At 38.9% G+C, this 27,417-nt stretch overlaps 1 protein-coding gene across 4 annotated transcripts in view; it reads left to right on the top strand.

Moving 5' to 3' along the window:
- Positions 1 to 27,417, top strand: part of SATB1 (SATB homeobox 1) — a 73,280-nt gene that overhangs the window by 28,328 nt on the left and 17,535 nt on the right. For all 4 annotated transcript variants that reach the window (XM_058832622.1, XM_058832619.1, XM_058832621.1 and 1 more), the window contains 3 exons: positions 773 to 1,227; positions 9,516 to 9,728; positions 18,025 to 18,180. In XM_058832622.1, coding sequence (XP_058688605.1) covers positions 773 to 1,227; positions 9,516 to 9,728; positions 18,025 to 18,180 — 824 coding nt within the window. The remainder of the gene's footprint in view (positions 1 to 772; positions 1,228 to 9,515; positions 9,729 to 18,024; positions 18,181 to 27,417) is intronic.

The raw sequence follows: 27,417 nt of genomic DNA, 5'->3' as shown, positions 1-27,417 counted from the left end.
CCAGACCAGAGCTGCTAAAGCTCTAGAATAAAAAAAGTTACAAATGCTGATAAAAAGGAGACTTCTTTATATCAAGCTAGAGTTATTTGATATTGTTTAATCATGCACAAGAGGGGAACTGGAAGAAATCTTGTAGCTTAAAAAACTGTGCTGTTATTTAAAAAGGAGGGCGTGTCAAAGGCAGATGAGTTAATATAAGAAAAAAATTCAACCATGTTGCAAGTCACTGAAAAAAACCATGCATACATGGTTGCAAGATAAAGCAGCCCATCTGTGTAATTTACATAAATTATACTAGTTCCTAGCAGTCCCATACAATTGATGCAGCATCTAGAAATTAGCAGAGCATGGGGAGGTCTACACCTCACCCTGCTTGTTACAGATTTCCAGTGGCTGGGAACTACAGATGTCATGGCAGGGACCTCATGGGAGGAACAAACCAGTCACTGGGGGCCTCTCTCTCTCTGGCTGGGACATGTTTTCCCACAACAGCCCTCCTTATCCTTTGCACACACGCACTTGCTGTTTCACCTGTATCATCCACGGCACGGAGTGGATTTTTGTCTCTTGTCTTTGCCCCGTCTCCAGTTGGTTAGTGCTTTGTCTGAAGTCCCATGTGTCTTTCACTGTGGGATGCAGCAACCCACGCATGCTTGGGTTGCGTTGCACCATTTTACATTTGTTTATTTTTATTAGCATGTCTTGTGAGGACAGTCAAGTTTGTGATTTTCAGTCTGATGTTGGCCTTTTCAATGTTTCTTTTCTGCTGTAGTTGAGATGGATAGCCTTTCTGAACTATCCCAGCAAGGTGCCAACCATGTCAACTTCGGTCAGCAGCCAGTCCCAGGGAACACAGCCGAACAGCCTCCATCTCCTGTTCAGCTTTCTCATGGTAGTCAACCATCAGTTCGGACCCCGCTTCCAAACCTGCACCCTGGACTTGTATCTACTCCCATTAGCCCTCAGCTGGTAAATCAGCAGCTGGTAATGGCCCAGTTGCTGAACCAGCAGTATGCAGTGAACAGACTTCTAGCCCAGCAGTCCTTAAACCAACAGTACTTGAACCACCCTCCTCCTGTCAGTAGATCCATGAACAAGCCGTTGGAGCAGCAGGTCTCAACGAACACAGAGGTGTCTTCCGAAATCTACCAGTGGGTCCGTGATGAACTGAAACGAGCAGGAATCTCACAGGCAGTATTTGCACGTGTGGCTTTTAACCGAACTCAGGTCAGTCATCTTTTTTCTTTTCTAGTTTTTTAAGTGTAGGAGTCCTTTCTCTCTCTAATTAGTAATTGCCATCTTCTAGGTCTGTATTCTCATTTCTACCTTGTCGCTTATCTGATCTGAAGGAACCATGCTTCCTTGCAGGATCACTGTCCATGTCGATACTGTACTGAAATCCTCAGGAACTGGTTTGTGGAAATACCCACTGTCCTTACAGGAAGCATGGCTCCTCTCCAGTGGTGATGGTTTATGAATAGCTGAATTTCCCAGTAAAGGAAATGAACAGCTCTATGCAGAACCATTCACAAAGTCATCCAACAGATTGCCTTTTGTGTTGTAGAGTTGTACTTGCTCTGACCACCTGCACGCACTGAACAACCTGTCTTCTTTCACAGGTGTACTAGAGATGGTCTTTTATCCATACTTGCATTTATTTTTATCATTTTCCAGTGAGAGTCCTAATAACATTTTTTCAGGCTTCTGAAAAATTAAAAATGAAAAGCTTTATCTCTGGATCACCTATTCTCTTCATGTATTTTTGTGGTTTGTTGCAAAAACAGTAGTTGCTGAGCTTGCCGGTGTCCACATCAGAACATATACTTCAGCTCTTCAATGCAGAAAAAGCCAGCCCTAGCAAAGCTGATAAGTAACACTAAAATGTGTTATTTTTTACACCTGTTTTAGAAGCTAACCCTGTTATAATTTATTCTGCTCTATGAATTTAACTTAATGCCATGTTGCATGGAATTTAATCAAGCAGAAATTATGGAAGAAATGCCAGTGTATTGGATGCAAATAATAAGATCTCAAAATTTTAGAAGTATGTTATAACACAAAATAAAATATTTTTAATAGGACTTTGTAAAATGGGAAATATTTAAAAAAGACATAGGTAAATTTGCTTTGGGTTCCACATTTTTGAATGAAAACACATACTTAGAGAACAATTTTCCTATTGTAGATTATAGTATAACAAAAAAGATCATAATTTGAGCTTCTCTTGAAACGTTTTTATTTCTCCCATCGTAGCTTAGAGAATAAAAATTCTGTTTCAAATGCTCTGGTAGCAAGTTGGAATCAGCATGTCATTTATAATTGTTCTGAATTACTATTGCCTTACAATATTTTTCATCCTCCTTTAGCTAAAGGAAAGTAGAGTCATTGTGTGAATTCTCTGTAGGGCTCTGTTTGTGTGTCTTTCCTTTTTACAGCAGAGGAGGTTTTCAAGATCTGGGCCTTTCATACAAAATTTCATGGGTTACATGAACTCATGCAGGGATTATTCACATTAAGTTAGGTCCAAGCTCTGTCAGTTGTTATATTTACAAATAAGTGAGTGTTGTTTAATATAGTGTTTAAAATTTTAATTATTAATACTCTAAAGTATTAAGCAATAGTAGTAGCTTCCATGTTACAGTAGTTTGCAGCTGCCACCTTACCTGGACAAAAAGCCAAACAAGTAATTCAGAAAATAAAGTTTATTTTATATTTACTTCTTTCTCAGGTTTGCCTAAAAACACATTGTTTTATCTAAACCTTCCCCCTCTGAAGTGGTCAATTTTTGTCAGCTAAGTTTTGCATACAGCTTTTGGCATATCCTTTGTGCATAAGCAGTATTTGTTACCTGAAATACAAGGATGATTGGTTCTGACTGGGCATTGAATTTATATGATAGAGTAGGAGAAAATGCTCTTTCAATGTGATGAATGCAACTGTAGAACAAGATTTCTAGTGCAAATACTGATTATTTACTTTAATATTAGTATTATTATACTAAATATATATCAAAATATGTATTGCTATGTATTTTTCTTGCTACAAATGTTATTAAATATTTGTTTAAAGTTCAATTCTTCCCTAGACTTTGTAAAATGTCTTGGTAAAATGTGTTGAGAGTGATCCAGAACTGGGAGGAAACCCCAAAATGAACATTGAAAACAATTCCCCTGAAGAGCTATGAAATACACCTATATATTTTGGTAATTTTCAACCAAATCTATTTCAAAGAACACAGAGTAGTAACACTACGTCCTACAAATTGTTTTTGCTAATCCAGTTAGTATTTGCAGTTAGCTATGTAAGATTTTGCAGTATTTGTTATGTTTTGTGGCAAATATAAGGAGCAAAAAGGAAAAATACTAAAAACCTAGAGAGTGTCAGCCTCAGTTTTGCCAAGAAATATCTCGTCACATTTTTCATATGAAGCAAAGCCCCACTGAGGCTTTTGAGGAGTTTGTCATGGGTGCATTTCACCTTTGCAAACCTGGAAATCATTAATTTTACCCACAGTGACAGCTAATGTCCAAGGGTAAACACAGGTACCAGCAATTCTTACATGAAAACTTTCAAAATTTGTTCTGCTTGCTGTATTTCTGAATTCCTCACAACTTAATGTAATACCCCCCCTTTTTTTTTTTATTTGGCTAGAAAAATGAAAATGCTTGTTCAAATTCATGTTCTGTTTTCTGAGATAGAAAGCTAACTCAGGCTTACCACTGACATTTTTGAAACTGTCATAAACGTATTTCAGCAGTATCCAGGGACCATATCATGCCATCAGTTTCTAAAGGCATAAGAACTCACTGAAATTGGTTAGGAGTTCTGTGCAAGAAAACCGTGGTGTCATGATACAGTCTGAGATGAGGGGAGAGATTTGCTTTCAGTGTAGAAGTTAAGGAAGGAAGTGTTCTATAAATTAAGAGTGATTTAGCTTTATGTTTAGGCAATAAAATGGACTTCAAAATTGGCTGAAGATGCTCTTGTTTTTCAGACTTATGCTCTACAATATAAACGCAGAATTTGGTGGTGTTTTTTGGGTGGGAAGTTTCTACCAGTGTAGTGTGGCAATTCAACACTTGATCCTAATTTTCAAGATTTTTAAATTTGGCTGCAGAAATGTTGACTTGAAATATATCTTTTCACAACCCAAGGATTGGCAAAATTACTTCTGAAAACTAGAGTGTCTTTTTTTACTATTACTAGTTATCTATAAAGCAGGAAAAAAACCACAAACCCTTAACACTACACCTTAGAAGTGTGTCCTTAAGAAAGAGAGAGTGTGACTTTAATGTGTTCTTGATTTATTTCCCCCCTGCCATTAAGTTCCAAATGGTAATTTCAAAACTGAATTCTCAGGAACATGCTTTGTAAACTTTAATCAAAGATCCAGACACCTATAATTTGAATGAAACTTCATATCTATACAGGCACAATAGGATAACTGTTGCAGGGAGAAGAAGCAGTTTTGGTGGGAGGAATTTCTCTATGGTCCTTCTAGGAAGTGTTCAGAGTACAGTGGGATCTGAAGTTTTGCTTGTCCTTCAGCGGTTGTGATTCCAACTCACTGGATGCAAAGAAACAGGTTGAATCCTGTTAGCACCTCCTTTCAGTGCACCGTGGAAAACTTTATTGAGTTAGTACTTGTGCTGGCAGATCTGCGTTTCACCTCAAGCAAGGTGCCCAGAGGTGACTACCAGTCTGCCAGGATAATTTTGGTAAATTGAGACACTTATGTTTCAGTTGCCAGTTCATCAAATTAATAAACATTAATATTTTGTTTTAGGTGATGTCAGTGCACTGTGCAGATACCTTTACTGTCTTGAAAGAGCAAGTTCAGTATTTTCTTGTGCTTTTCAGGCTAGAAAATGGTATTTGTGATCAGTTTGCTGCCCTGGGTAGCCCCAACAGCCATGGTGTGACAGTGATGATGCATTGGGGTAGCCCCCCAAAGTGTGGTGCCACAGCCCCCCATCAGCAGAGAGGCTCTGCCTGCTGTTTCAAATGTTAAGTTAAAATGGGAGTTCTCTACCCTGTTTTGTCCTTAGAGCTGGAGTGCAGCATCAATATTTGTTGGGCTGAACTGCCCTCAGAGCCCTAAACAAATAAACTCCTCTCCCAGTTCTGTTGTGTGTTTTTAATAGTTATGAGTCAGGAAGCGAAAGGCTTGGGTTCCCGCAGCCAGTCTGACATTTGACTCGAAGGTGTAGCTTAGCCTGGTGCATGGCGGGGTGACGAGCCCGCACTGTGCGAGCAAGGAATTGTGTTAGTCATGGTTGTGGTTGGAACTGGAACTGGGGGCTGCCTGTCTCTGTTTGTGTACACTTTCAGCTCTAAGGTTTGCTGCAGGGACTCCGCTGCTGTTATGTGGCGGTCACCTCGTGGCTCTGTCTTCATGAAAGAAGGAAGAGTGCTTTCTGCTGAATTTTGGTACTTTTCTTTTTCCCACAAGTGACAACATTTGATCTGAAGGTTTTTGAATATTTCTCAGTGCTTCTCACTTTTCCCTTTCCCTCATTTCTAGTTGAGCTCTAGTTGATGCTTGTTTAAAATGTTAGTTGCCAGGGCATACTGCCTTTCAGTCATGTATAATGCCTTTTCTGATATGTGAAAACTTCTGTGTATTTAGGACTGTGCTCATGCTAATTCTGTGCCATTGCTATTTCGAAGGAGAATGCTTGGATGCACTAAATGGCTCTGTGTAATTGTAAAACAAAATCTAAGTTTACACAAACCACCTTCTCAGGCACTACCTTTTTTTTTTTTTTTTTCCTTCCACTTTGTCTTTGGCACACTTTATTTTCCAGTAAAATGAAAAATGAAGATGGATTATTCAAAATTGATAACAGTAATGGACCATCATGTAATGTTTTATTGAATTTGAGTTCTGTAAATTATGTGGTAGAGAGAAATTTGCCTGCTTAAGTATAACAGAAATTGCCACTGTATTCATATAATTCTTCATAGTGTAATTTAAGAAAAAGTACACTATCCATATCACTATTGAATAAAAGGTAAAAAGGTGCTATTACACTATCATGACAGCTCTCCTCTTGCTACTAAGCGGCATAGATAAATGTGTCTGCTTATAACTTACTTGGCTAGGATCCAGGCTTGGGGGTGGAGTTTGGGAATAATCTTCCACCTGGACATGGGATGGGAGCACCCTTCAGCCAAGAGGGATAGTGTTTAGGGATGTTCTGCATGTTTTGGGAAGGTTTGGGCAAATTGCATGTTTCTTCTGTAAGCTTTGAAGTTCTATCACACTGATAAAAATCTATTTGAATCAGTGATTACGTTCAAGGAGGAGACAAACTGGGGGCTAGACAAGCAGTGTTTTTGTTCATATTGGCAGACACTTTCATTTATCTCCATTTTTAAAGAATTTGTAATGAGCTTTTGAAAGCCTTGATAATATTGAACATTCTTGTGCCATTAGTAATGAATTATACTTGTGATGACATGTAAACTTTCTTCTTTTTTTTTCCAGTGGAACCTGGGAATATTTTAAAAAAATGCATTTCCAGTGTAAAAAGAATACAAGGGAGGAACAGTGAGAAGAGCTCTGAGCCTAACAGTGTTTATAATCTCTTTGCAAAACATGCTTAGTTTTCATGTAACTTGAGGTACAATATCAGGAGGTCACACCAAGACCAGTGTCCTGGAAAAGCAATTCAAGCTTGGTAAAATGAACAGTTAGTGCACATCAGTACAGGCCAGCATGCAAGAGCCGGTATTTTCTTTCTAGGATTTTTCCCATTGTATGTCATGTCTGACAACTTTTAGCTGAAGTTTTGTGCTCAAAACTTGAAGTAGTAGCAATGAAGTAGTATATGAAGCTGGAAAACTGTTCTAAGACTGCCTGCACCTGGTACTACATCTTTGTTTTCATGGTTTTTCCTTACATATTCTCACCATTAGGTTTAGAGTCTAGAAGCAAACATCTCCTTGCCTAATCAATGCTCTGTCATCTCCCCTTCTCTCTCTGCATCGCTGTACTCTGCTCTGCTCCCACCTCAGGGTCATGACAATGACTGGGGAAGAGAGGAGAATGAATATTTAGTGATATTTCTAATCACAAAGAGGTGTCCCATAGCAGTGGAAATGCCGGCAAAAGTTAAAAAAACAAGCAACAGCATTTTCTTTATTTACTTATTTCACTGAAGAGGGAAAAGTTATAGAATAAAAACAGCCTTTCTACCATTTTTAGCTGCCCACTTTGTGGCTTAGGCTTTTACAAGCAAATGCTTTATGTTATGGGCTAAAGTATTTTTTAAGGACATTTCCTGTGGCTGACAGTATGTGGTGGCTGTTTGTAAGGAGGCTGTCTTCTCTCCTGACAATGTTCAGTCCACTTGAGTTTAGTTTTTCTTGCTCATTTTTCCATGGAGAGGTTTCTCCAGCACAGAAACAGTCAGAAATCACATGTTTACAACTACCTATAAGGAGATGAACGATGTGGGCGTTGGTCTCTTCTGCCAAGTAACAAGCAACAGGGTGAAAGAAAATGTTCTCAGGTTATGTCAGGGGATGTTTACATTGAATATTAGGAAAAAAATTCTTCAAAAATGTTGTCCAGCACAGAAACAGGCAGACAGGGAAGTGGTAGAATGACCATCCCTGGAGGTATTTAAAAGACATATAAATGTGGCACTTGGGGACATGGTTTAGCGGTGGGTTTGGCAGTACACAGTTAATGAATGGACACAGTGATCTTAAAGGTCCCTTCCAACCTAAATTTCTCTATTCTGTTCTCTATATCTTGTGCTCTGCAGACAGCTTTGCCTGTCTCCAGTAGAACAAAATCATTTTGTACCTCTTCTTGAGATGAATTGTGTAACCCTACCACTAACAAACATTGCTAACTGTGGGTTTGAGTACTTAAAAGTAGAAAAAATTATAGACACAAATTTATTTTCCATGTTTGCTTATAAGTAAATTTATTATTAGACTAACCATTAAAAAAAAATTTAAAACATCACCCAAATGCCACTTTTGTCAATAACTTGTTTATTTACCTGCTGAGTAATTTCTGCCTGGATACCAGAAAAGAGGAGGGATCAAGAAAAGTGGCAAGAAAGTATCCACCAAGATTATTTTTTTTATCCTCCTCTGAAATATTTTTCATGCCTAATGCTGGAAAGATTGTTGGGTTTTTTCCATCCCATTTCCCTGTTAGGTGAGCAGGCACAGGCAGGGCCATGAGGACCACACTGGCTGAGGTGTAGTGGTTGGTACCTCTGTCTTCATCACCCAACAGGGAAGTGCAGAGCTCATACCCACACTGTGTGGGCCCTGGTCCTGCGTAAGCACAGCTGCTCCAGAGCAGTGGCTTTGCAGAAGTACCTCCCTAAGGGTCTTTTTTCTGGTAGGATGAGACCTTTGAGAGAGGTGACAACTTCCACAGGTGCTGTTAGCATCAGACTTCCAAAAAAGATTTCATTTGCCGTATCATTCTCTTTTACCCCCTGAGGAACAGATATATTCAGTCAGCATTACTTATCTTAGTTTTGGCTTTTTTCTTGTCTGCTTCCCTCTCTCTATTTACCCCTCTGCTATCCTGCATATCTTACAACAGTTCTGCAGGAAAAGAAACATTGGGTTATGTTTTTTCTTGAAATTCACGTATATGTTCCCTTGTTACACTATAAGTATGCCAATCCTCTCTCTTTCCCAGCATGGCAACAACATTTATTCTAAGTAGTAGTTCACATCTGCTTTTCTAAAAGTTACCTTTCCTATCACCATCTTGTTACTGCAAGACTGTAGATAGTTTTGAATGCCCGACATATTTAAAAGGAGAAACTAGCAGGGAGAGGAGATGTCAAGAACCTGTTGACATTAAATATAGATACCCCAGGCGATGGACTATTTGAGAATTAGGGTTTTCCTGATGAAGAGAGAGGAAGGTGCAAGAAGGAGGAATAAGGGCATCCAAAGAGTTTCCTCACTTGTTAAACTCCAATATGCAATTCTTAGAAAGAAATATTGACTTATAAAAAATATGGCCCTGAGTCAGTGAAGCAGTACTTTAGGAACATTGCAAGTTTATAGTCTCAGAGTAGTTGTGAAATATTATTTCCATTCAAAGATCTATTTAAGTTGCTAGAAATGTGGAAAGCCTTTTTTTAAGGTTGGGTTTCCATTTTGCCTGTGAAGCCTGAGAATCCCCTAGTGTGTCTTACTTATCCTTAGCATCTCGTGACTGTCTGTGGACTGTGAAAGATACCATGGCAAGTTAAGCCAGTAAAAGGAGGAAGACCAGTTAGGAAGATTTTGTTTATGTTGTATTTAAAACATGTGCTTAATAAAATTTAGGGTACAACTGAGGCTCTCTTCTCTGCCACCTAAAATGCCATTAATATAATCCCGTGTGAATAGTGCATTTACTGTTCTCATTCCCACTCCAGTGGTAATAAGAGTGAGGACTGATAAACAATGGCTTTGCAGAGCACGGTTTTGCAGACACTCACCTAAGCTAACTCTCGAGCCTATTTTTTTTTCCTTCCCTACAGGGCTTGCTCTCAGAAATCCTCCGAAAAGAAGAGGATCCCAAGACTGCCTCGCAGTCCTTGCTGGTAAACCTTCGGGCTATGCAGAACTTCTTGCAGCTGCCAGAAGCAGAACGAGATCGAATTTACCAGGACGAAAGGGAAAGGAGCTTGAACGCAGCCTCTGCGATGGGCCCGGCGCCTCTCATAAGCACACCGCCCAGCCGGCCTCCACAAGTAAACTGCTCTCTCTGCCTTTGGGATTTTCTTGTTGTGTTCTCTCACTGTCCTGCTGGGTGAGACCTTTCTGAAAAAGAAGAAACCTTTCGCTGTTTTTAAACACTCATAGAATCATTACTTGCAGTGCATATCGCAAATTAAATTTAAGAAATATAATGGATGATAGCGGCAGTTTATTACTACCTATTTTCTAATTTTAAGATAAATTCTATCCATTATGGTTCCTACAGAATTTTTTTCTGATTTTATTGAGGTACAAGCTTTACTGGGCATAGAAGATGATGGCTTTTAGCTGTCATCTTTTCTTACAATTCTTAGGTTCTTAATGTTATAGCTTCAGATCGCCATTTTGGAGGATTTGGACCATTAAACTGAGAGGGAACGAAAGCAGAAGTGTGAGTACCTTGTAGTGCTTTAAAAAATATTTTTTCCAGAAAGCAAACAGGTAAAACTAAAGTGATGAGGGAAAGAAGATCCCATCCCAAAATGCTGGCATACTTTCACCAGCTTGAGCTAATGACAACTGTGTAAAATAACAGGCTTACTATATCCATTGCTCTGAATGATTTGGATATGTTCATTAAAGTTTCATGTAGTATTTGTTAAAATGAAACTCCTATTGATGTCTCTAAAATTAATTTGATTTAATTTTTCAAAAATTGCTAAGTTTGATAGAGTGGGATCGAGAGATTCAACAGTGCAGTCCTTGTGTTGATCAAGGAAACTCTGATGCTTGTTTTAAGGTACATGAGAAATGCATGTGAGCCGTAGGAATGCACAGGATTTCCACAAAGAAACATGGTTCACTCCAAAACCTGTATATTTTCAGAAATACTCTGCATTGCTGTGGCTCAAGGCTGTACCTATGCAGGGAAAAAGCAAACTGATCTGCAGATATGTGGCAATCATGCTGTATACACAGTTCAGTTCTGCTAAACAAAGCAAGGCTTTGGGATTGTGGGAATTTTGTGACGGGTGAGTTTTTGACAGAAACAGCAGGTTTTTGTTAACCAGTCATAGGCTTGTGACTGTGACTATGTGCTATACCCATTTGGAATGCTATAAATTCCTCTTGAGATTATTCTTCTAATTTTCCTTCAGCTAATGGATACTGTGGACCACACTAAAGTAATGAATAACAAAATTCTAGGAGGGAGGGCAGATCACCTTGACCTGCTGAAGTACTTTTCACAAGAGAAGAAATTTTTAGCAGAAAAAACAGACTGTACTAATGGTGTAGTTTTGTTATCATTAACTGAGTTTAGTCTGTAAAATCCACTATAGATATTCTTCAAGATAAAGGACAAGAATCTATTTACACAGAAATGCTTTAGTGGGAAATAGTTAAATAGAGATGATTGTGTTTAAAACAACATTTGAGTTTGTTTGAATGTCTGTACCTGCTCCCACAGCCCAGATAATTCAGAGCCAAGGCTAACCATCCTTCTTAACTTATCTCTTTCTGCCAAGGTAATGTCTCACTCTGTCTCAAGTGGTCTTGGGCAATTTCACAGCTAAAGAACAGAGTTAATTACAGGACCTTCCTGAAGGATGTCAAGTCAGAGGTAGTCTTTGTACTGGTTTTAATTCACACTTTAAACTGTATAAATCCCTTGCAGCCAGAAAGAAAGTGAGACTTAGGGGTTTTCTTAACTGACAATATATACTGTAAGTCCAGATTCGGTGAGAAAGAGGGGGCTAAATCTACCTGTCTCTATTGTGCTCTTGTTCATAATTACATTTCATTTTTTTAATGTGAGTCAGGAGTATAGTTAACCTAATTGCGACAGTTCAAAGTGGAAACAGCACACGTTTTTGTTTTAATCCTTTTCAAAAGGAACACAAGTTTACAAAGAAACCTTATAGACTAACACTTGAGGTCTACAGAACAAAGCACTTATTTTTCCAGTTGTTGTGCTGTTTTCTGTCATTCAGCAAAACACACTCATTTTCCCTAGTGAATAGACTGAGAATGTAGAAACCTCTGAGTTGTGATTCTTTGTGACCTTCTTACATGTTTCCAGAATTACCCACTATAAACATCTGAAGCACTTTTCACCTGCTGCTAAGTGTTCAGAGTCCTAAGTTTGAAAATTGAAATATCTGTATTGGTAAGATAACTACAATATTTGATGCTTGAAATAATAGTGAAATTATCCTAGTTGTAACACTGGCAAGTATAACTTCACAAATCACTGCAGAAATAAATTACAGTCAGGATACTGCAAAATTTTTGATGCAAACTGCTACTGTGATACCTCCCCCAAAATGTCCACAGTTTATTGAATATTTGATACTAAGGAAATAAAACTACCATCATCCTTACTACTAAATTTATAAGCAATTATTTAAAGATCACTTCGCAGGAATACAGCATAATATTTTTCCAGCTTGGCTGTGAGCTTCGCGGATAACCATTGAAAGAGAAAACAGACCATTTATCCTGACAACAGAGTTTACGCAAGAGCCAACATATTTAATATTAAATCTTTAGACCAGTGTAACATTTGAAACAATTAAACTATGATACCATGAAAAATGGGAGCTAATATGCCACACATGAAGGTTTATTTTGCAATTGCAAGTTATCAGTTTCGGAAGGATGTGAAAATAAACATCCTGAAAAGGATCTATTTTGCATTTTTGTGTTGCCAACTGGTGGCCAGACAGTAGAGCAGACTTAACCATTTAGCAGCTGAGCTTGTTCTGTGTAAATTTTGCATGCTGTTGTATGCAAAAAACAGAAAGTGTGACCTTAGAGTTCTGATTGGATAGTAGGAACTCACCAAGCATAAACCCCGCTGCCTGAGCTAGAAGGAACAGTGTTGAATTTATCTCATTTTTACAGCATTCTTACTAGTTGCTACTTGAGCTAATGTATCTGGATTGTTTCCAGCTCTCTTTTGAAATCCTTTAAGAAGCTCTTTGTCCCCCTTACTTCTCCCTTTCTCTCTGACTTAAACAAAATGCAAAATCTTACTTTTTTTTTTTTTTAATTGAAATCATTAGCCTCTAATGCATGAGCTTTTGGGATGCGTGTATAGCCCTCTAAGCTGGTCAAGTTGTAAAAGTCTGCTACTATCTTGCACACTGGTGGACTGAGCACAAGGAGACGGCGTACACAAGGATTTTTCCCTTGGACATTGTTCGAGTTGCCACCCCTGGGGCAGAAGCCTGTCTGTCAGGCTATTTCCTGGGGCGCTGGAGTTTATAAGTATTGGCATCTCCATCAGGTAGGTACTGCATGGAGACGTCATTTAACCTCTGCAATCTAGAAGGAGGAGAAAAGGTCCTTTCATGTTTTATTTCTTTTAATAATTTTCCCCCGCTCTTCAACACCTTCATCTTGCAGATCACCCCACAGAGGGCATTTTGGGGTATTCCTAGGTCAAGTTGAGAGAATGAGTCTACTGCATGTTATGTGGAAATGAGATAATCTGGGGATACTTTAGAGGATGCTGACATGCTAGGGATGGCCTTCATGTCTCATTAGGGCACTTTGGGATATGGGGAGATGACTGCTGCCTCCTATGTACAATTTGTAGGGGGGGAAATGGAGACAGGTGGCTAAGTTACAGATTTTCTTTTCCAAAATACTCTGCGTGAAGGTTTTTAGCTATCCTGCAGTTATAAACACTTCTTTCTCAGGACAAGTAATCTCCATTTCAGCAGAGCTGAGGAAGAAATCTTTTCTACCACCCATATTCCCCAAAGAAAATTTGTTCTAACCCTTGGGACCCATCATCACCCTGTGTGAAAACAGAGTACGTGTAATGTCAAAGCAGAATATTATTTTAACATGGCAATGTTTTAAGAAGGAGCCACAAATCTTGCATGAGTCATGGTTCTAAGTACTCATTGACCAAAACCTTCATCTCATAAATACAATCCTGGCCTCCCTCTGACTGCAGATAAATTACAGTTCCTTCGTGTTAAAGCAGTTGTGGATTGGGTCTCAGAGATAGGATATTACTCTTGAAATACTGGTGTTTTGAGAGCACTGCTTTGATGGTGTTTGAGGACCAGTGAATCTCCATTGCAAGGAGTTCTGGATTACACCTCTTCCATGAAACTTATGGTGGAGTTCCTAGAGTTTAAGTACATGAATATTCCGTATATCACCACCAGAAAATTCCATGTTTTTAAGTTGGCAAAATTTGAGATTTAGGTTGATAATCTTTGTGCCAAGTTGCATTTTAACGATAGTAAAAATGAACAAAATAATAAATGCAGTCCTCTCCTCCCACCCCCGCAAAAACCACCATGGAGGAGAGTTAATGGAAACCCTGACACTTAAGTGTAACTGCACTTCCAGGCGCCACTGTAATAATGGAGTAGTAAACTTTGTCCTGATAAAAGCTGTTCTGAAAGCAACAGCATTTATTGTACCTCCTCTGCTATTTGCAGAGCAGAACTGAAAAGTAGTTTGTTTTGCCTGGAATGAACTACTTTATGAATTTTAATGTACAATGTAATATTAAAAGCTAAACCAGGATTAAAGAAGATTTTTGTTCCCAAGCTAAAACAGTACTTATGAGAATGTGTTATATAAGATTTTTTTGTTTCAGTTTCGATGGGGAAGGAATGAGCTTCCATGTTTGTGAAAGCCTCTTCATACTGGTTATTCCTTCTATGACAACTTACCCTTTTTTTAGGAATATTGAATTAATCCAGAACTTCTTGCTGCTGGAATCAGTCTCATTTGATGAAAAGATATATCTGAGTTGGCCAGGAGGAGATAGATGTGTTTGGTTTTTTTTTTCAAGTATTCTTAGAAGACTAGATTGACTGGCGATAGGAAGATGGCCAAATGAATCCCTGATTTTCAGTGTGTTACATTTGTAAAATAATGCTCCCCTCTTCAGTTAGTATTTGCAAAATTTGGTTACTGTCAAAAAAAAAAAAAAAAAAAAAATTAGCTGATACATATTTTCTTTCCTAAACAGAAAATGTGGCTGTAGGTGTGGGTGGGGTGGGAGGTTGTGCTTAAGTGTGGATGAGATGAGAGATTATGTTTTGTTTTGTTTTTCTCTCCAAAATGAATACTTTTTCCACCTCCTCTACCAAGTCCTGAAGTTGCACCATTGAGAGCTTTTTTGTTTTCTGTTGGGTTTTTTTGAGGAGGAGGGTGTTTTTTCAACCCAGCTTCAAACAGCCTCTGTCTTGAACTCAATTCTAAATTCAACACAACAGCCTAGATGCTTGCTTATGTATAAATTATGAAACAGTTTTATGTATGGATATTCTCCAAGAGGTTAATTGGCATTACTGCATGGAATTCATCAGACCAGAGCAGACCAATAGTCCATCAAGACCAGCCAGAGTCTACATCTGATCTTTGAAGAGAAATTAATAAGAGACAGGGGAAGAATTTTTGTACTTAGCTAGTTAAGTGAATTGGAGGGGGAGAGGGTATGACTGCAAACCACAACTCTTGGTAATCCCCAAACCCATAATTTCATAACTTTTAAGATTTTATTACCCTGAAGATCTTTGGGCTAATACTGTTTTTCCATGCAGATATTAGTGTTTTCTGAATTCAATTAGTGTTCTCTAATTAAATATCAACAGAAGGCAATAGGAGTGTGTTTGTTTGTTTTAACTTTGGTGACATATTAGATGCTGTTGAATTTATTGTACCTGTATAAAGATAGATGTGATCTGCAAACCAGAATGAGGATTTTCAGTAATTCCCTTGGGTTAAATGCATATCCATATTAAATTGGACATTGAAAAGTGTGAATCGAGTAGCATAGTTTAAATTATGTCTACAGCATGGTGTGTGATGGTTTTTGATTATCTGGGTGTTCACAGCTCAGTTAAGTGATCTATGAAGTACTGCTACAACATGAAGCTGTCTTTTGAAGCTCAGTAGCAATCAAAAAGGCAGTGTGCTTATAGAAGAGACACATTTTGATCAAGACCGCAAGAGCAAAGTGTTTCCTTCCCGAAAGACTTGTGAATGCTAGCTGAGTACCTTCATCTTCTCATCTTCCCCTTGGGTCCTTCAAAAAGTAGTTACAAGTTAAAGTTATTTTTGGGGGGAAGAAATTTGTTTCCCAAATTTTAAACCCAAGGTTGAGGAATGCATGTTGACAAAGCCATCACTTTTTCAATCTCTAGTTTCGCTTAGGCTGATTTTTCCATGCACATAGATAAGTCTGTCTTCAGTTGTATGTTTAACATCACCACCAGTTTTCAGTTATCTTCTGCCAAGTCCTTCTTATTTAAAGGTTATAAAATTGCCACTGATTTTGTATTTTTAAATGATTTCACTGTAAGGTGTTCAGGAGATGCACCTCCTCTTGCAGCCCTGTACTGATTTGTGTGGTGTGAGGCATACCTTTTCCTGCTCTGCAGTGGGAAGGAGAGAGTTTTGTGGTGTTGCTCCTCACTGCCTGCTGCCAGGTGTGTCAATTGTTTCTGAGCAGCCTTTGGTCCAGGCATGGCCATCCTCTGCTGCAATGTCGCTGGTAAAATGTCACAATGCAGAAAAGGGCATGGCTGCAAAGTACTAATTGTTTTCAGATGAAAAAAAAAAAAAACCACATGATAAACTGTATGCCACATTCTGGGATTTCTCTTCATTTCCATTTTTGCTTAGGACCCTTGTTTTCAGACACCAGTAACTGCCTATGCCTGCCAGAATGGGGGCAAGGGGAAATGCTTGTGGACACCTTGTTCTTGCTGGAGTTTTGCCCCTTTGGATGTGTGTTAGCACAGTTCCTGAAAAGCCTGATGGACAAATCAGGCTCAGCAAAAGTGGCATGCACTCACAGTTTCTGGGCTAGATTATTTTATATTAAAAGCACTAGGGATGATAGCTAACACAAACTGAGCATGGCACTTCTAGGAAAAAGTGGGCTGCTGATTTGCCTAAGTACATCTCTCACACAAAGCCTTTGACTCTCATATCGTGAGACCTGTGATATATGAAAGCTCATAGAGAGTGAGATTAGAAGATGAATTATCATGTTGTCATGATTTGCTTTTGAACCTCAAGGGACTTCAGAGCACAGGAAGATGCTGACTTGCACAGGATCAAACTGATAGTGAAAGTGTGGGTTTAGACACGTACTTAAGAGCGGGCTGAATCACCTTCTGGAAGTGCCAGGCTCTGTCCATTAGATTTAGAATTAGGCCGAATGACTGTCTTCAAGTAGATGTGTAACTTCAGAATAACTAAATTAATTCAACTCTCAATAACCTCAGTATGAATCAGTAGGTTTGAATTGAAATCTTAAGGTCAGATTTTGTTTGCATCATCACCTTGTGGGTTCTTGGCAGAAATCCAGTTTTCCTTTCCTCAGATCCACTTTAGGATTAGTGGCCCATTTGGTCCACTAATCTTGAGCAAGCCTTGCAAGAGTAACTGCTAAAGACAAACGTTATCCTTAACTACTGAGAATATTGTAGGATAAGCTGAGTACCTGCTGATTTTTTGTACCTCTCAACTGATGTTGCAGAAACTGCAGTCTAACCTTGGTGGGATGATGCTTGGTATTGAAACATCACTTCCATCATTTCCAGAGGATGAAGGAAAGGATAGTCTCCTGCACATCATGTCGCTACTGATGTATTTTTTTGTTGTTTTCCTTAATGCTGCAGATGCAGCATAAAGGTGGTACTGTAATCATTCTGTCTTGTTTACATGTTTGGTGTTTATTTAATCTGGACTGCACGGAGAATAAATATTTAATATATGTGAGTGAAATACAACAACAATCAGTAGCTTTAAGAAAGTCCTATCTTGGTATCGTGAAGGAGTGTTTAATGCATTATTCTAAATTGTCTCTTAAAAACAGTTTAAGAACTAAACTGATAAGATAAATTCAATCTAAAGCCACAACTTTTCAACATTATCATGCATTTGAATGTACTGGGCATAAGACATGAATCAAGGTATATATGTTGGATTTCTATTTCATTAGAGATTCTTTTATGTTGCACTTACAATTTTTGTTTAATTAGTGTGGGGCAAAGAAATCATGTAAGGATTCACAAGTCTCTACAAGACTGTTTGACAGGTTTCCACCTATTTTATGACATTGAAATTTGCAGTGGTCTGTTAATTGTAACTCATATTTTAGATGCACTCACCTGTTACAATGCACTGAATTTTCCTATTTCCTAGTTGCTTCAACCATAGATAACTTGTAATATTTATTCTGCAAAATGCTGAAAGAATATCAGAGAAAGATTGGATAGAAGGAATAAAATGCAAAGAACTATTTAGGAAGGGAAAGAGAGGAAAATAACTTTTCCATAATGAAAAATGTCTCATATTTTCTAGGTCAAAACTGCTACTATTGCTACAGAGAGGAATGGAAAACCAGAAAACAATTCCATGAACATTAATGCTTCCATTTATGATGAGATTCAGCAGGAAATGAAGAGAGCTAAGGTGTCCCAAGCACTGTTTGCGAAGGTTGCGGCAACCAAAAGCCAGGTAAAACTCCCAGGGCTCAAAGAGCTCTATGTCCTGTGCAATTATTCCCCCAGATCAGTTTCTGTGTGAGTTGAAATGGGTAGCTGGGTCAGTGTACCAGCCCAGTACAATAACTCAGAGCTCGTTGCTGAGTAACCACTGGTTTCCCTGGACCAGGCAGGGTAGAGAAGCAGCTGCCTGAGATCTCTCATTCCCTTTTCCCCACCAGCCAGACACCTTCTCTGTGTGCCCATGGGTCTTGGAATGGCTCAGAAGGGATCAGGTTCATCAGTTCTCAGCTGGCGTGGATCTGGCCAAAGCTGTGGTCAAGATTTGGGTATTGCTGCCAAATTCATCTTGAGGCTTTGGTGTTTTGCAGTTACATGTGTTGCAATGAGGAATGCTGAGGTGCTGGTTTTTTTGCAAAAAATTGTTGTCAGACCCACTGGTGAGACTGTATGAGAGGTGGACTGTCAAAAAAAAAAAAAAAAAAAAAAAGACCTCAAAAAATACAGTTGTACAAGTTATAGCTGAGAAAAAAGGTGTACTTTTGTGGAACACAGTGTCCGCCTGCTTGTGTGCGTACATATATGTTGCATATTCAATTTTAAGCCTTTGTTTTGTGGTTTCCTATTCTGTTTTCTTTAACTGAGGATTTTCTGTCAGGTTTAGTGGCAAGAGGGAAATCAGCAGGCACTTGCTGGGTGTGTTTATCATAAATGACATGTCTTCTGAGAAAGATCACTGGAGTATGCGAAAGCATTGATTTAAGTAAGAATGTACTCAAGAGGTAAAGGAAAAACATATAGAAAAATGGGAAAGACTATGGTTATACAAATGCTTGAAAGAAATTCGAAGGCATCAATGGTTGCAAAGTTGAATTTTCATGTTAGATTAAGTGTTAAATCCATGTAATCACTACATCTTTACTTTTCTAAAATTACTTCATGGAAAAATTTAGCATCTTCCAGGGAAAGCTAGTGAAGCTCAGTTAGACCAATGTTTCTTGGGCTGTCAGCATTTTAGTGCTGGTTTTCTTTTTAACAAGGCTTTAACTTTTGACTTCTGTGCTGTTCACATTCTGGAATTCACTTCACTGTACAGAAAGGATGTTGTCTCTTAAGTTATATGGTGTAAGGAGCATTTAAAGGGATATTTTGGAAATGTTGTATCAAAATGATTAAACTCAAGCTGTGGACTGTAAAAATTATAGCTTTATAGGCCACATGCCTGCCTACCCTTCAATCACTGTCAAAGTGATAATTTCAACAATAATATGTTTCTTTTATTGTAGGATTCTAAACACCAAGTGCTGTTTAAACATTAAACTGAATTGTTTATGTTAGTGCTGTACTCAGTGTGTCATACATCAGGCCACTATAATCTCCCATGGAATGTAAAAATTCTGTCATGAATCATGGCTTGTATATCGGAAATTACTGTAATTTTGATTGGAAATTACAGAGCTCTTGAAATGTTTCTAATTATGATAGAATGTTACAGCAGCTTCCAACCTGTGTGCTCCTCAGATGTCTTTATTTACATGTCAAAACTTGGGGTGAGAGAACTGTCCGTTTTTCTACACTTCCCCTTTCCCTGTAAAGTTAAGGTATGAAGCCAATCTATCAGCCAACGTAATTTTTGTCTGATCTGATTTGTGCCACAGTATATTTATTTAAGTGCAAAGCCTTGGAATTTCTTCTTAGGTGGGTCAGCTCTTCCAGTGCTGACTTTCAGGGACAGGTAATCAAAACGAAGCCTGAAAGCTTCCAGAAGTTGCAGTGCAGGTTTATTTGAGTATTGGTATAAAATTTAGATTCTTGTACAAACTTTGCTACTAAGTACAGAAAACAACACCAAACACATAGTTCTTTTCCATTTTACTCTGGTGATTATACCTGTGTTATCAGGAGTTATTTTTCTCTCCAATTTTAGCAATGCAATGTTAATTTGTGTCCAGCAAGCTTTCAGGTCTGTAGTTAGATAAAGTGTCATTTGTACTAGAAAGCTGCTTTGCAGAGGTAACCTCTTAGGTACTACAATGTGTTGGTCCTCTCGAGCTAGCTGACTGCTGGTAACCCAATTAATAACCTTTAAATATGTAGCACTACCATATATATTAAATGAGGTACATGTATTGTAAAAGAGTCTTCATCGGAGCTTCAGTGGTACAAGTAAACATTTCTTTTGGTAAAAAAGTCTCCCTTGCACAAAAAGGAGGCTTGTTCAAACATATTCTCTAAGAGAACCTCTCTTGAGAGAGATCTCTTACTGATATGGTTTTTTTTAATTTGGAGACATTGGTTCCATACTCAGAACTGGAAATTCTGAGATAACCCAAGATACTGTGAAAAGGACACATGTTAGAAGATGATGTGTTGATTAACAGTTTCATTTTAAAAATTGCTAAAATTGAACATTGCTGGTTTTGTCTTATTTTCGATATAAAAACTTGATTAATTTCTGATTTCAGTCTGGAGTTGTGGTGTAAAACCATATGTGACTTAAACCAGCTCTGTGAGGGGACAAAGGCAGTTGTTTGCTGGAAGGCCTTGTAATTTTTATTTTTTTTTTCCCTTAATAAACTGATTTGGGGCAACATTAGATTGGATGTCTAAGCAGCCAGCATCTGCAAGGTGGCTGGGCTTGCCTGAGCCAGGAGACTGCAGATAATGTTCTGCTGACTAGAGCACTTTGCACAGAATTACTATTAAATGATGCACTACAGGAGTTTCTATTTGGGTAGCGCCAAGGTAAAAAACTAGCATCTTCCCTTGAGCTGTGTTAGTGCCTTTGGCAAGAGTGGAACTGGAAATCCTGGGATAATCACTTCATTACAGTGAAAAGTCTGGAGGAAACATATTAGAAACAATGTGTTGATTAACGGTTTTATTTTTTAATTCCTCCTGAGTGATGGAGGACCAACTGCGTGTGGACCTGATGCTCAAGGGAGCAGCTGGGTGCTGGGGCCTGGTGTGCCAGAGGTGGTGAGATCAGGCAGAGGTTGCAGGGCTGTTACAGAGATCATGTACTGACTCAGGTGAGGAATTATTTGCCTGCTTGAAGTTTCACAGTGCACTTTGCTGGCAGCTCGTTGGCTTTCCCAAAGGAAAGAGCCTTTCTGGTACATGGGTTTGAACGGGTCTGGGGACACAACTAGGACATTCCTTCAAATATTGAATTCTTTTCCCATACAGGAATGCACGCGTTCTGTATACATTTTATGCTTCTATGTTTTTAAGGATCGATATATTATCTACAGAATAAATTAAAAATCTGTTAAATTCAAAATATATGCTTTAAAAGTTAATATGACTACAATAAGGAGGCAAGGAAGGTATTATAATTCAAATTGCTGGAATACATCATCTCTTTGGGTAGTTTTAGAACTTTAATTAGAAAAGCACCTAATGTCCGTGTTTAAAATCTTGTGTTTTTATTGTAGGTTGTCTGTCTAATAGGTCTGCATGGGTTTTTTGTTAGATTATGCTGAAAAGAGAGCTTTGCAAAAATGCTCACAAAAGGAAGACAGAAAGGTTTACCAAGTGTTTTGTCTCTTCTCGCAGGTTGTTGGTTCTTAATGGTAGAGTGACAATACCAACAGTATTACTTGCTAAAATTTAATCAGCACACCTGAATAACTCTAAATTAAAAGAATCCACACATAAAATTGTGTGGCATTCATTACGTTTACAATTTCATCGTATTGTTTTTTTTATTAAATTTATTACCTGAAAGTCTGATTCAAGCAATTATGGAAGCACATTCTTAATTTTGTTATTTAAAAGAAAAAAAAAAAAAAGAAAAAAAGAAGTTGATTTGTGTAATGATCATTAAGGTATCATGGTTCAGTAACTGTGCAGTGGTTACGATGTTCTCATGTGGGAGCTAGGGATGAGTTTTTCTTGATGGTGACAGATGCTGAAATCTAATTTTATTTCATAAAAACAGATAAACAAGCAAACAGAAACCTCAGACCTAAGAGCCTTGAGAGATAAGGCAGGTAGAGACTTGTAGCATTTCTGTATGTTTGCTATGTTTTGAGAAGTTAGATTTATGTTGTTGCTTGTCCTGAAAAGCTGTGACTTGCACATGCTAGTATGAAACAGGGAGAAAAGCAATACTTTGCTGAAAATCAGGTTAAATTGCTAAAGCTGTCCTAAATTTAGGAAATTAGTTTGCAAAAACTGAAGTAATGTCAAGCTCCATACCTCTGAGAGTCCCATGCATTACAGCTTAAGGCCGCTAGCCTGCATTATTTACCTAAAGAAGTTTAATTTGTAGTAAAATAAATGGGTGAAATCAATGCTCTTCTGCAGTGTCAATCCTGCTGATGGCTCTTTATGGCCCCATAGGTGCCAAATGCCCTCCCTTCTCACCGAATGAAAATGCCTGTGTGTGGAAGGTGAGTTCTCACAGAATCATGGTTCTCACAGAATCATTCGTTGATTTCAAAATAAACCTAATGGAGTACTACTCATACCTCCAGAAACTTCCGCTAATGACATAGAGTTCTGACCTGTTACTTCTGAGCTGATGTGTTGCCCAGTTTCCTGTCCTTCTGTCCCTGTCTTTCACTTTGGTTAGTTCTAGCTTCATGTACAAAGTGTGGAGGTAAAATCAGGCTTCAGACCCTGCTAGAGACTCCATCCTGAGCCATTGGGCAAGTATTTTATGCAGTGCTATTTAATTAGAAGCATTTGATTTTTTGCCTTTGTAGGCACCCGGAGTGTTCTCCTCCAGGAGGCTGCGTGAGGAGATCCGATGGGTAGGCACTAGTTAGAGCATCTAGCACTCATGAGTAGATGGGAAGGAGTTAAATGGGAAGGGAATGCTAAACATTGGCACTAAAAATGCTTTTGGCATGCAAATACCATGCTTTTCCTGACATAAATATTTTCAGAATAGGCCATTAGAGTTCAGGTATATAAAACCCTGCTTTTACTGGAAATTTTAATGTTGTAGTAAACCTAGAGATTTATAGTGAAAAATTGATGTCTGTTATCTCACTTTTATCTTTTTAACCAGCAGTTTTATAAATGCTATATCTTTGATCTAGCTTTTTCCATCTAGAGACTAAGCTATATACTCTAATAGGAAAGTCATTTTTAAACAGCTTCCCACACTGAACAAGCACGGTATTGTGGATCTGGCACAGAGATGTAACATGCCATTACCGCAGATGTAGAACAATCTATTCAACTATTTTCCAGCTGGAGGAAAAGAAACCTTTTTATCACCAAGAGTAACCCTCTGGTAACAATGTGGCTTTAGGACAGGATCTTGAAATTATTTTCCAAAGCTGTTTCCTCAGGGCACTGCACCTCAGGCTGCCTAGAGGGATGCAACCTGCAGGGCAGGAGGGGGCTTTGCCCATCACCCTGCTCTCAGTCAAGTTCTCTCCTGCCTTTGTCTCCCTCAGAGCAGCTGAGTCACTTCCTGGGTTTAAATCTTGGCTTAAAAACCTTCTTTCCCCTCATCCCCCTCCCGAACCTCAGTGTACAATGGATTCTCTGTGGAGCGGGGAGGGATGCTGCACAGGGAGACGCGAGGTGGAAACACAATGTATTCTAAGGTCTGCTATTTCACAGGTCCACCTGGAAATAAACCCCTCGCCCTGGTGCAAAGGCGAGACACGGTAGTTAGAAAACATTAACTGCAAAAACACACAACATCATCTATTTTTTATTATTTTTTAATGTTATTTTCCTCCCCCCTCATTGCCTGGGGGTGATTGCTCTGGCAGTTGAAAAGGTGCCATGAGCAGCAGGAGTCGGGGTGGGATCGGGTGTCAGCAGGGATGCAAGAGGAAGAGTGTGAACTGAGAAAGCAAGATGGGCTTTTGCATGTGATCAAGAATTGCCCCATAAAGCAGCATGTCATTCAGTGAAACTGTGACACTTGGCAGATAGAGCTGATTTGTTTCTTTCACAAAATATCAAGTTACAGAGTCATAATGTGTTCTGTCTTGCCCAGGTCGGAGGAAAAAAGATTTTCAGGTTTCCAGTGGGGTAAAAAATGAATGTGCCATGTCCTTCCTTTGCCCCATGTCCTAGTCTTTTTTACATCTCCTCTCAGAAATAAAGGTTAAAAGTTCAGGAAATTTCCTTAGCTCTTTAAAAAAAAAATACTTCTCAGAAAGAGGGTAGAAAAATTGAGTTTAGTTGACTCTCTTATCTCTTGATCATGATAGACCCAAGAAAGGGCTGGCATTGATCCTGACTATATCCCACATTATTGGTATGGCTTTGGTGGGGTGGCTTGACTTCAGTGAGCCTTGGGTTCTGCCTAATAAAGAATATACCACAGCTTCATGAATCAACAAAAATGCACTGAAGAGAAGCCACCTTAAAATCTTCAAGGTGGTTTATGTCAGCATGCAATTTCCCACGTAAATCTATGTAGAGGAGGGAGAAAAAGGCATTAAAACCTGAAATAAGAAAACAGAAAAAAGAAACAATTACAGAATGGAAAATACTTAAGTGGTAAGGGGATTATACTGACCCCTTCAAACAGCTCTTTGGAGCCAGGTAGCCCTTTCAACACCTAAGGAAGAGGCTAGATTTGTTGACACACTGATGAAAAAGTGTGCTTGCTGAGCATGCTTTACACGTGGGGTCAAATCAGCTGAGGCTGGAGGTTCCCAGCCAGGCGGGTGGCAGCAGGAGCTGTTCAAATGCTGCCGTTTAAAGGACTGGTAGCAGCTTCAGGAGACTGAGTGTATTTGAGCCCTGAGGAGAGCTTCCCTGGAGGGATACGGTGCACACCTGCCCTGCTCTGGTTGGGAGTCAATGCTTAACGCTCTCACGGCCGCAGCCTGGGAGGTGCTGGGAACACTGAGTGCCTGGCAGGATGCGGCCCACAGGTGTCCAGAAACAGCGGAGTGGGGGGGTTTTGGTCAGATGGTTTTTGTCTGTTGGAAAGAGCATAAATGAGTGAGAGAAGCTAGGAGAAGTACAAGTTTAAGTCATTAAATGTACAAATGAAAAAAGAGAGCCAAGAAGAGAAAGCTCTTTACAAAATATAAAATTATGTTAAAGAAGCAAGACGGCACAACATAAGGAATGTTTGGTACATGTTATTGAAACTGAAAAATCAGAGTATGGAATGAATTATAATTTAGCATAATCCATAATTTTACAGTTTTCATTTTGAATTATTTATCTTATATAATTTGATTAAAGATAAAACTGGCTGACAAGATCTCTAACATCTCTGCATGTCTTAATGTCACATGAAAAAACTCCATATTATAACTTCACCATTTTAATTTTTTTTATTTGTATTGTTTCTATATAGCTCCCTTTTATTTTTAAAGCATATTTCAGCTACACATTGTGTACACGCGATTCCATAACCCATCAGGCTTCAGTGTTGCCTCAGTACCTCTGATTCAGTAAATCAGATCATAGGCAGCATGCTGTCATATAATAAGGTGTCTGATCCTTATTACCAGTTTGTTGATGCACAGACTCCTTCAAATTGACCATTGCAACACATGGTTTCCCCTGAAACTAGCTGTGATAATTAGCGTGGCTCTAATGAGACAGAATGTCACTGATCTTGTGCTGAACTGTCGAGTATCGACGCTACGGATGGGAACTGTCAAAGCTTGCCATCTGTGACAGAGCTTGGCATATTCCATTTGCAAGGTAGAGCATGCTCAATAGACTGTTTTTAAACAAATGGTCCATTTCTTGATTAGGGCTCTGTGTTCTGTTACTGTGGAAGACTTTATATCATAGTTAAACTTTTTTCTTTTTTTTGCCCCTTTTTCTTCTGCTGGGGTAAGCTTGTTAGGAAATGCAAACATTACTGATTCTCAAACCAGTCCTTCAGTCTTCTGTTAGACTTTTGGGGAGAGGTAGGGAGGGGCTGATCACATATTTATTCTTTTTCCTTCCCCCAGTTATCTTAATGTATTTCTTCTAGGGCTTGCACTCCCACAAGCCTTTTATCTGATTTTTCTTAAGAATTGAGGGGTAGGGATGGCATAGTTTTGAAGTATAGAGGAACAAAAATTAAAAAGTCTCAGGTGACATACAGCAGCAGCATGTGCACCTGGGATGAAAGATTGAACTGGTCAGGAGAGTCAGGCACCCAGGCTCCCAGGACCGGCCCTGCAAAATGCCGTGCAAAAAGTCCAGCGCTGCTTATCATTCCAAAATATGCTTTGTTGCTTTTTATTTCCTCCTTCTCTGGCAGACCACACAGGGCTTGTTCTGAAGAACATTTTCACTAATCTGATCAGGCAGCCAAATACGCCGGGAAAACTGCTTTAATGATCCCACTAATTACCTCAAGTCAATATGAACTGTATTATTAGACTGAGGGAAAATATTCCATTAGGTCTCCCCCTTGGGAGTTTCTCCGCTTTGTGATGTCACCGAAGCCTTCGCCCTCTCGCTTGTAATTAATTTTATTTACACACGCAGGCACGCACAAGGTCACACCTGCACAACCGGAGCTGGCCAGGGAGCTAGTGGCACTCAGGCTTAATCAGATCTGTCATAATTACCATTCTGCATGTTTCTGACACACGCTGTGAAATATTTCAATTTAACTGCCGCTACCAGCACAACCAGATGTAGTGTGAGTGTGGCTGCATTGGAAATATTATTCCTCAGGATAAACTCTCTCCTCCTCCTTTTTCCTCCCACCCCCTCTCCCTTTTACAGCTAATGTGGCACAGAAGCTGATGTATCCTGTAAATCTTGAATGCAGTGCTAGATTGATAACAGCAGATTAGACAGTTTAACCACAAACAGCTTGTTCATTTTTCACAAATGAAAACCACATGTGGTGTAACTAAAATTTCAGGCGCTTTTTTTTTTTTTTTTTCCCCCTCCTCTTTGGTTGTTGTTTCCTTTTGTGTGTGTGTTTGCGTGTTAAGGTCTGCCTTTAACTGTAAAGGGGTGAAATAAAAAATATACAGGGGGAAGAGACACTGCTGTCTTTGGAGATTATTTCTTCCTGACCTTTATTAAAAACCTACCCTGTTTTGGCAAACAAATCAGATACCGCACAGGGGTTTGTCACTCACTCTGAGACTTTCTAATCTCTGGGGTTTATGCCCATTTATTAAAGAAGTCATCCTACTGTGCTGGTTTTCAAAATAACATGCCAGCAAACACCTTGCTTTAAGAAGAGCTTCTAACCAAAAAATCTAGTCTTTACTGCTACCTAAATTTAGCAGAAATAAAATTTTATGCCAAAGTTTTTCACCATGGATTTTGTTTCCTTGCTAACCCTTCCCTG

The sequence above is a fragment of the Poecile atricapillus genome, chromosome 2 (assembly GCF_030490865.1).
Source record: "Poecile atricapillus isolate bPoeAtr1 chromosome 2, bPoeAtr1.hap1, whole genome shotgun sequence".
In the NCBI taxonomy this organism is placed as follows: Eukaryota; Metazoa; Chordata; class Aves; order Passeriformes; family Paridae; genus Poecile; species Poecile atricapillus.
This window is presented reverse-complemented; position numbering and strand designations above follow the sequence as displayed.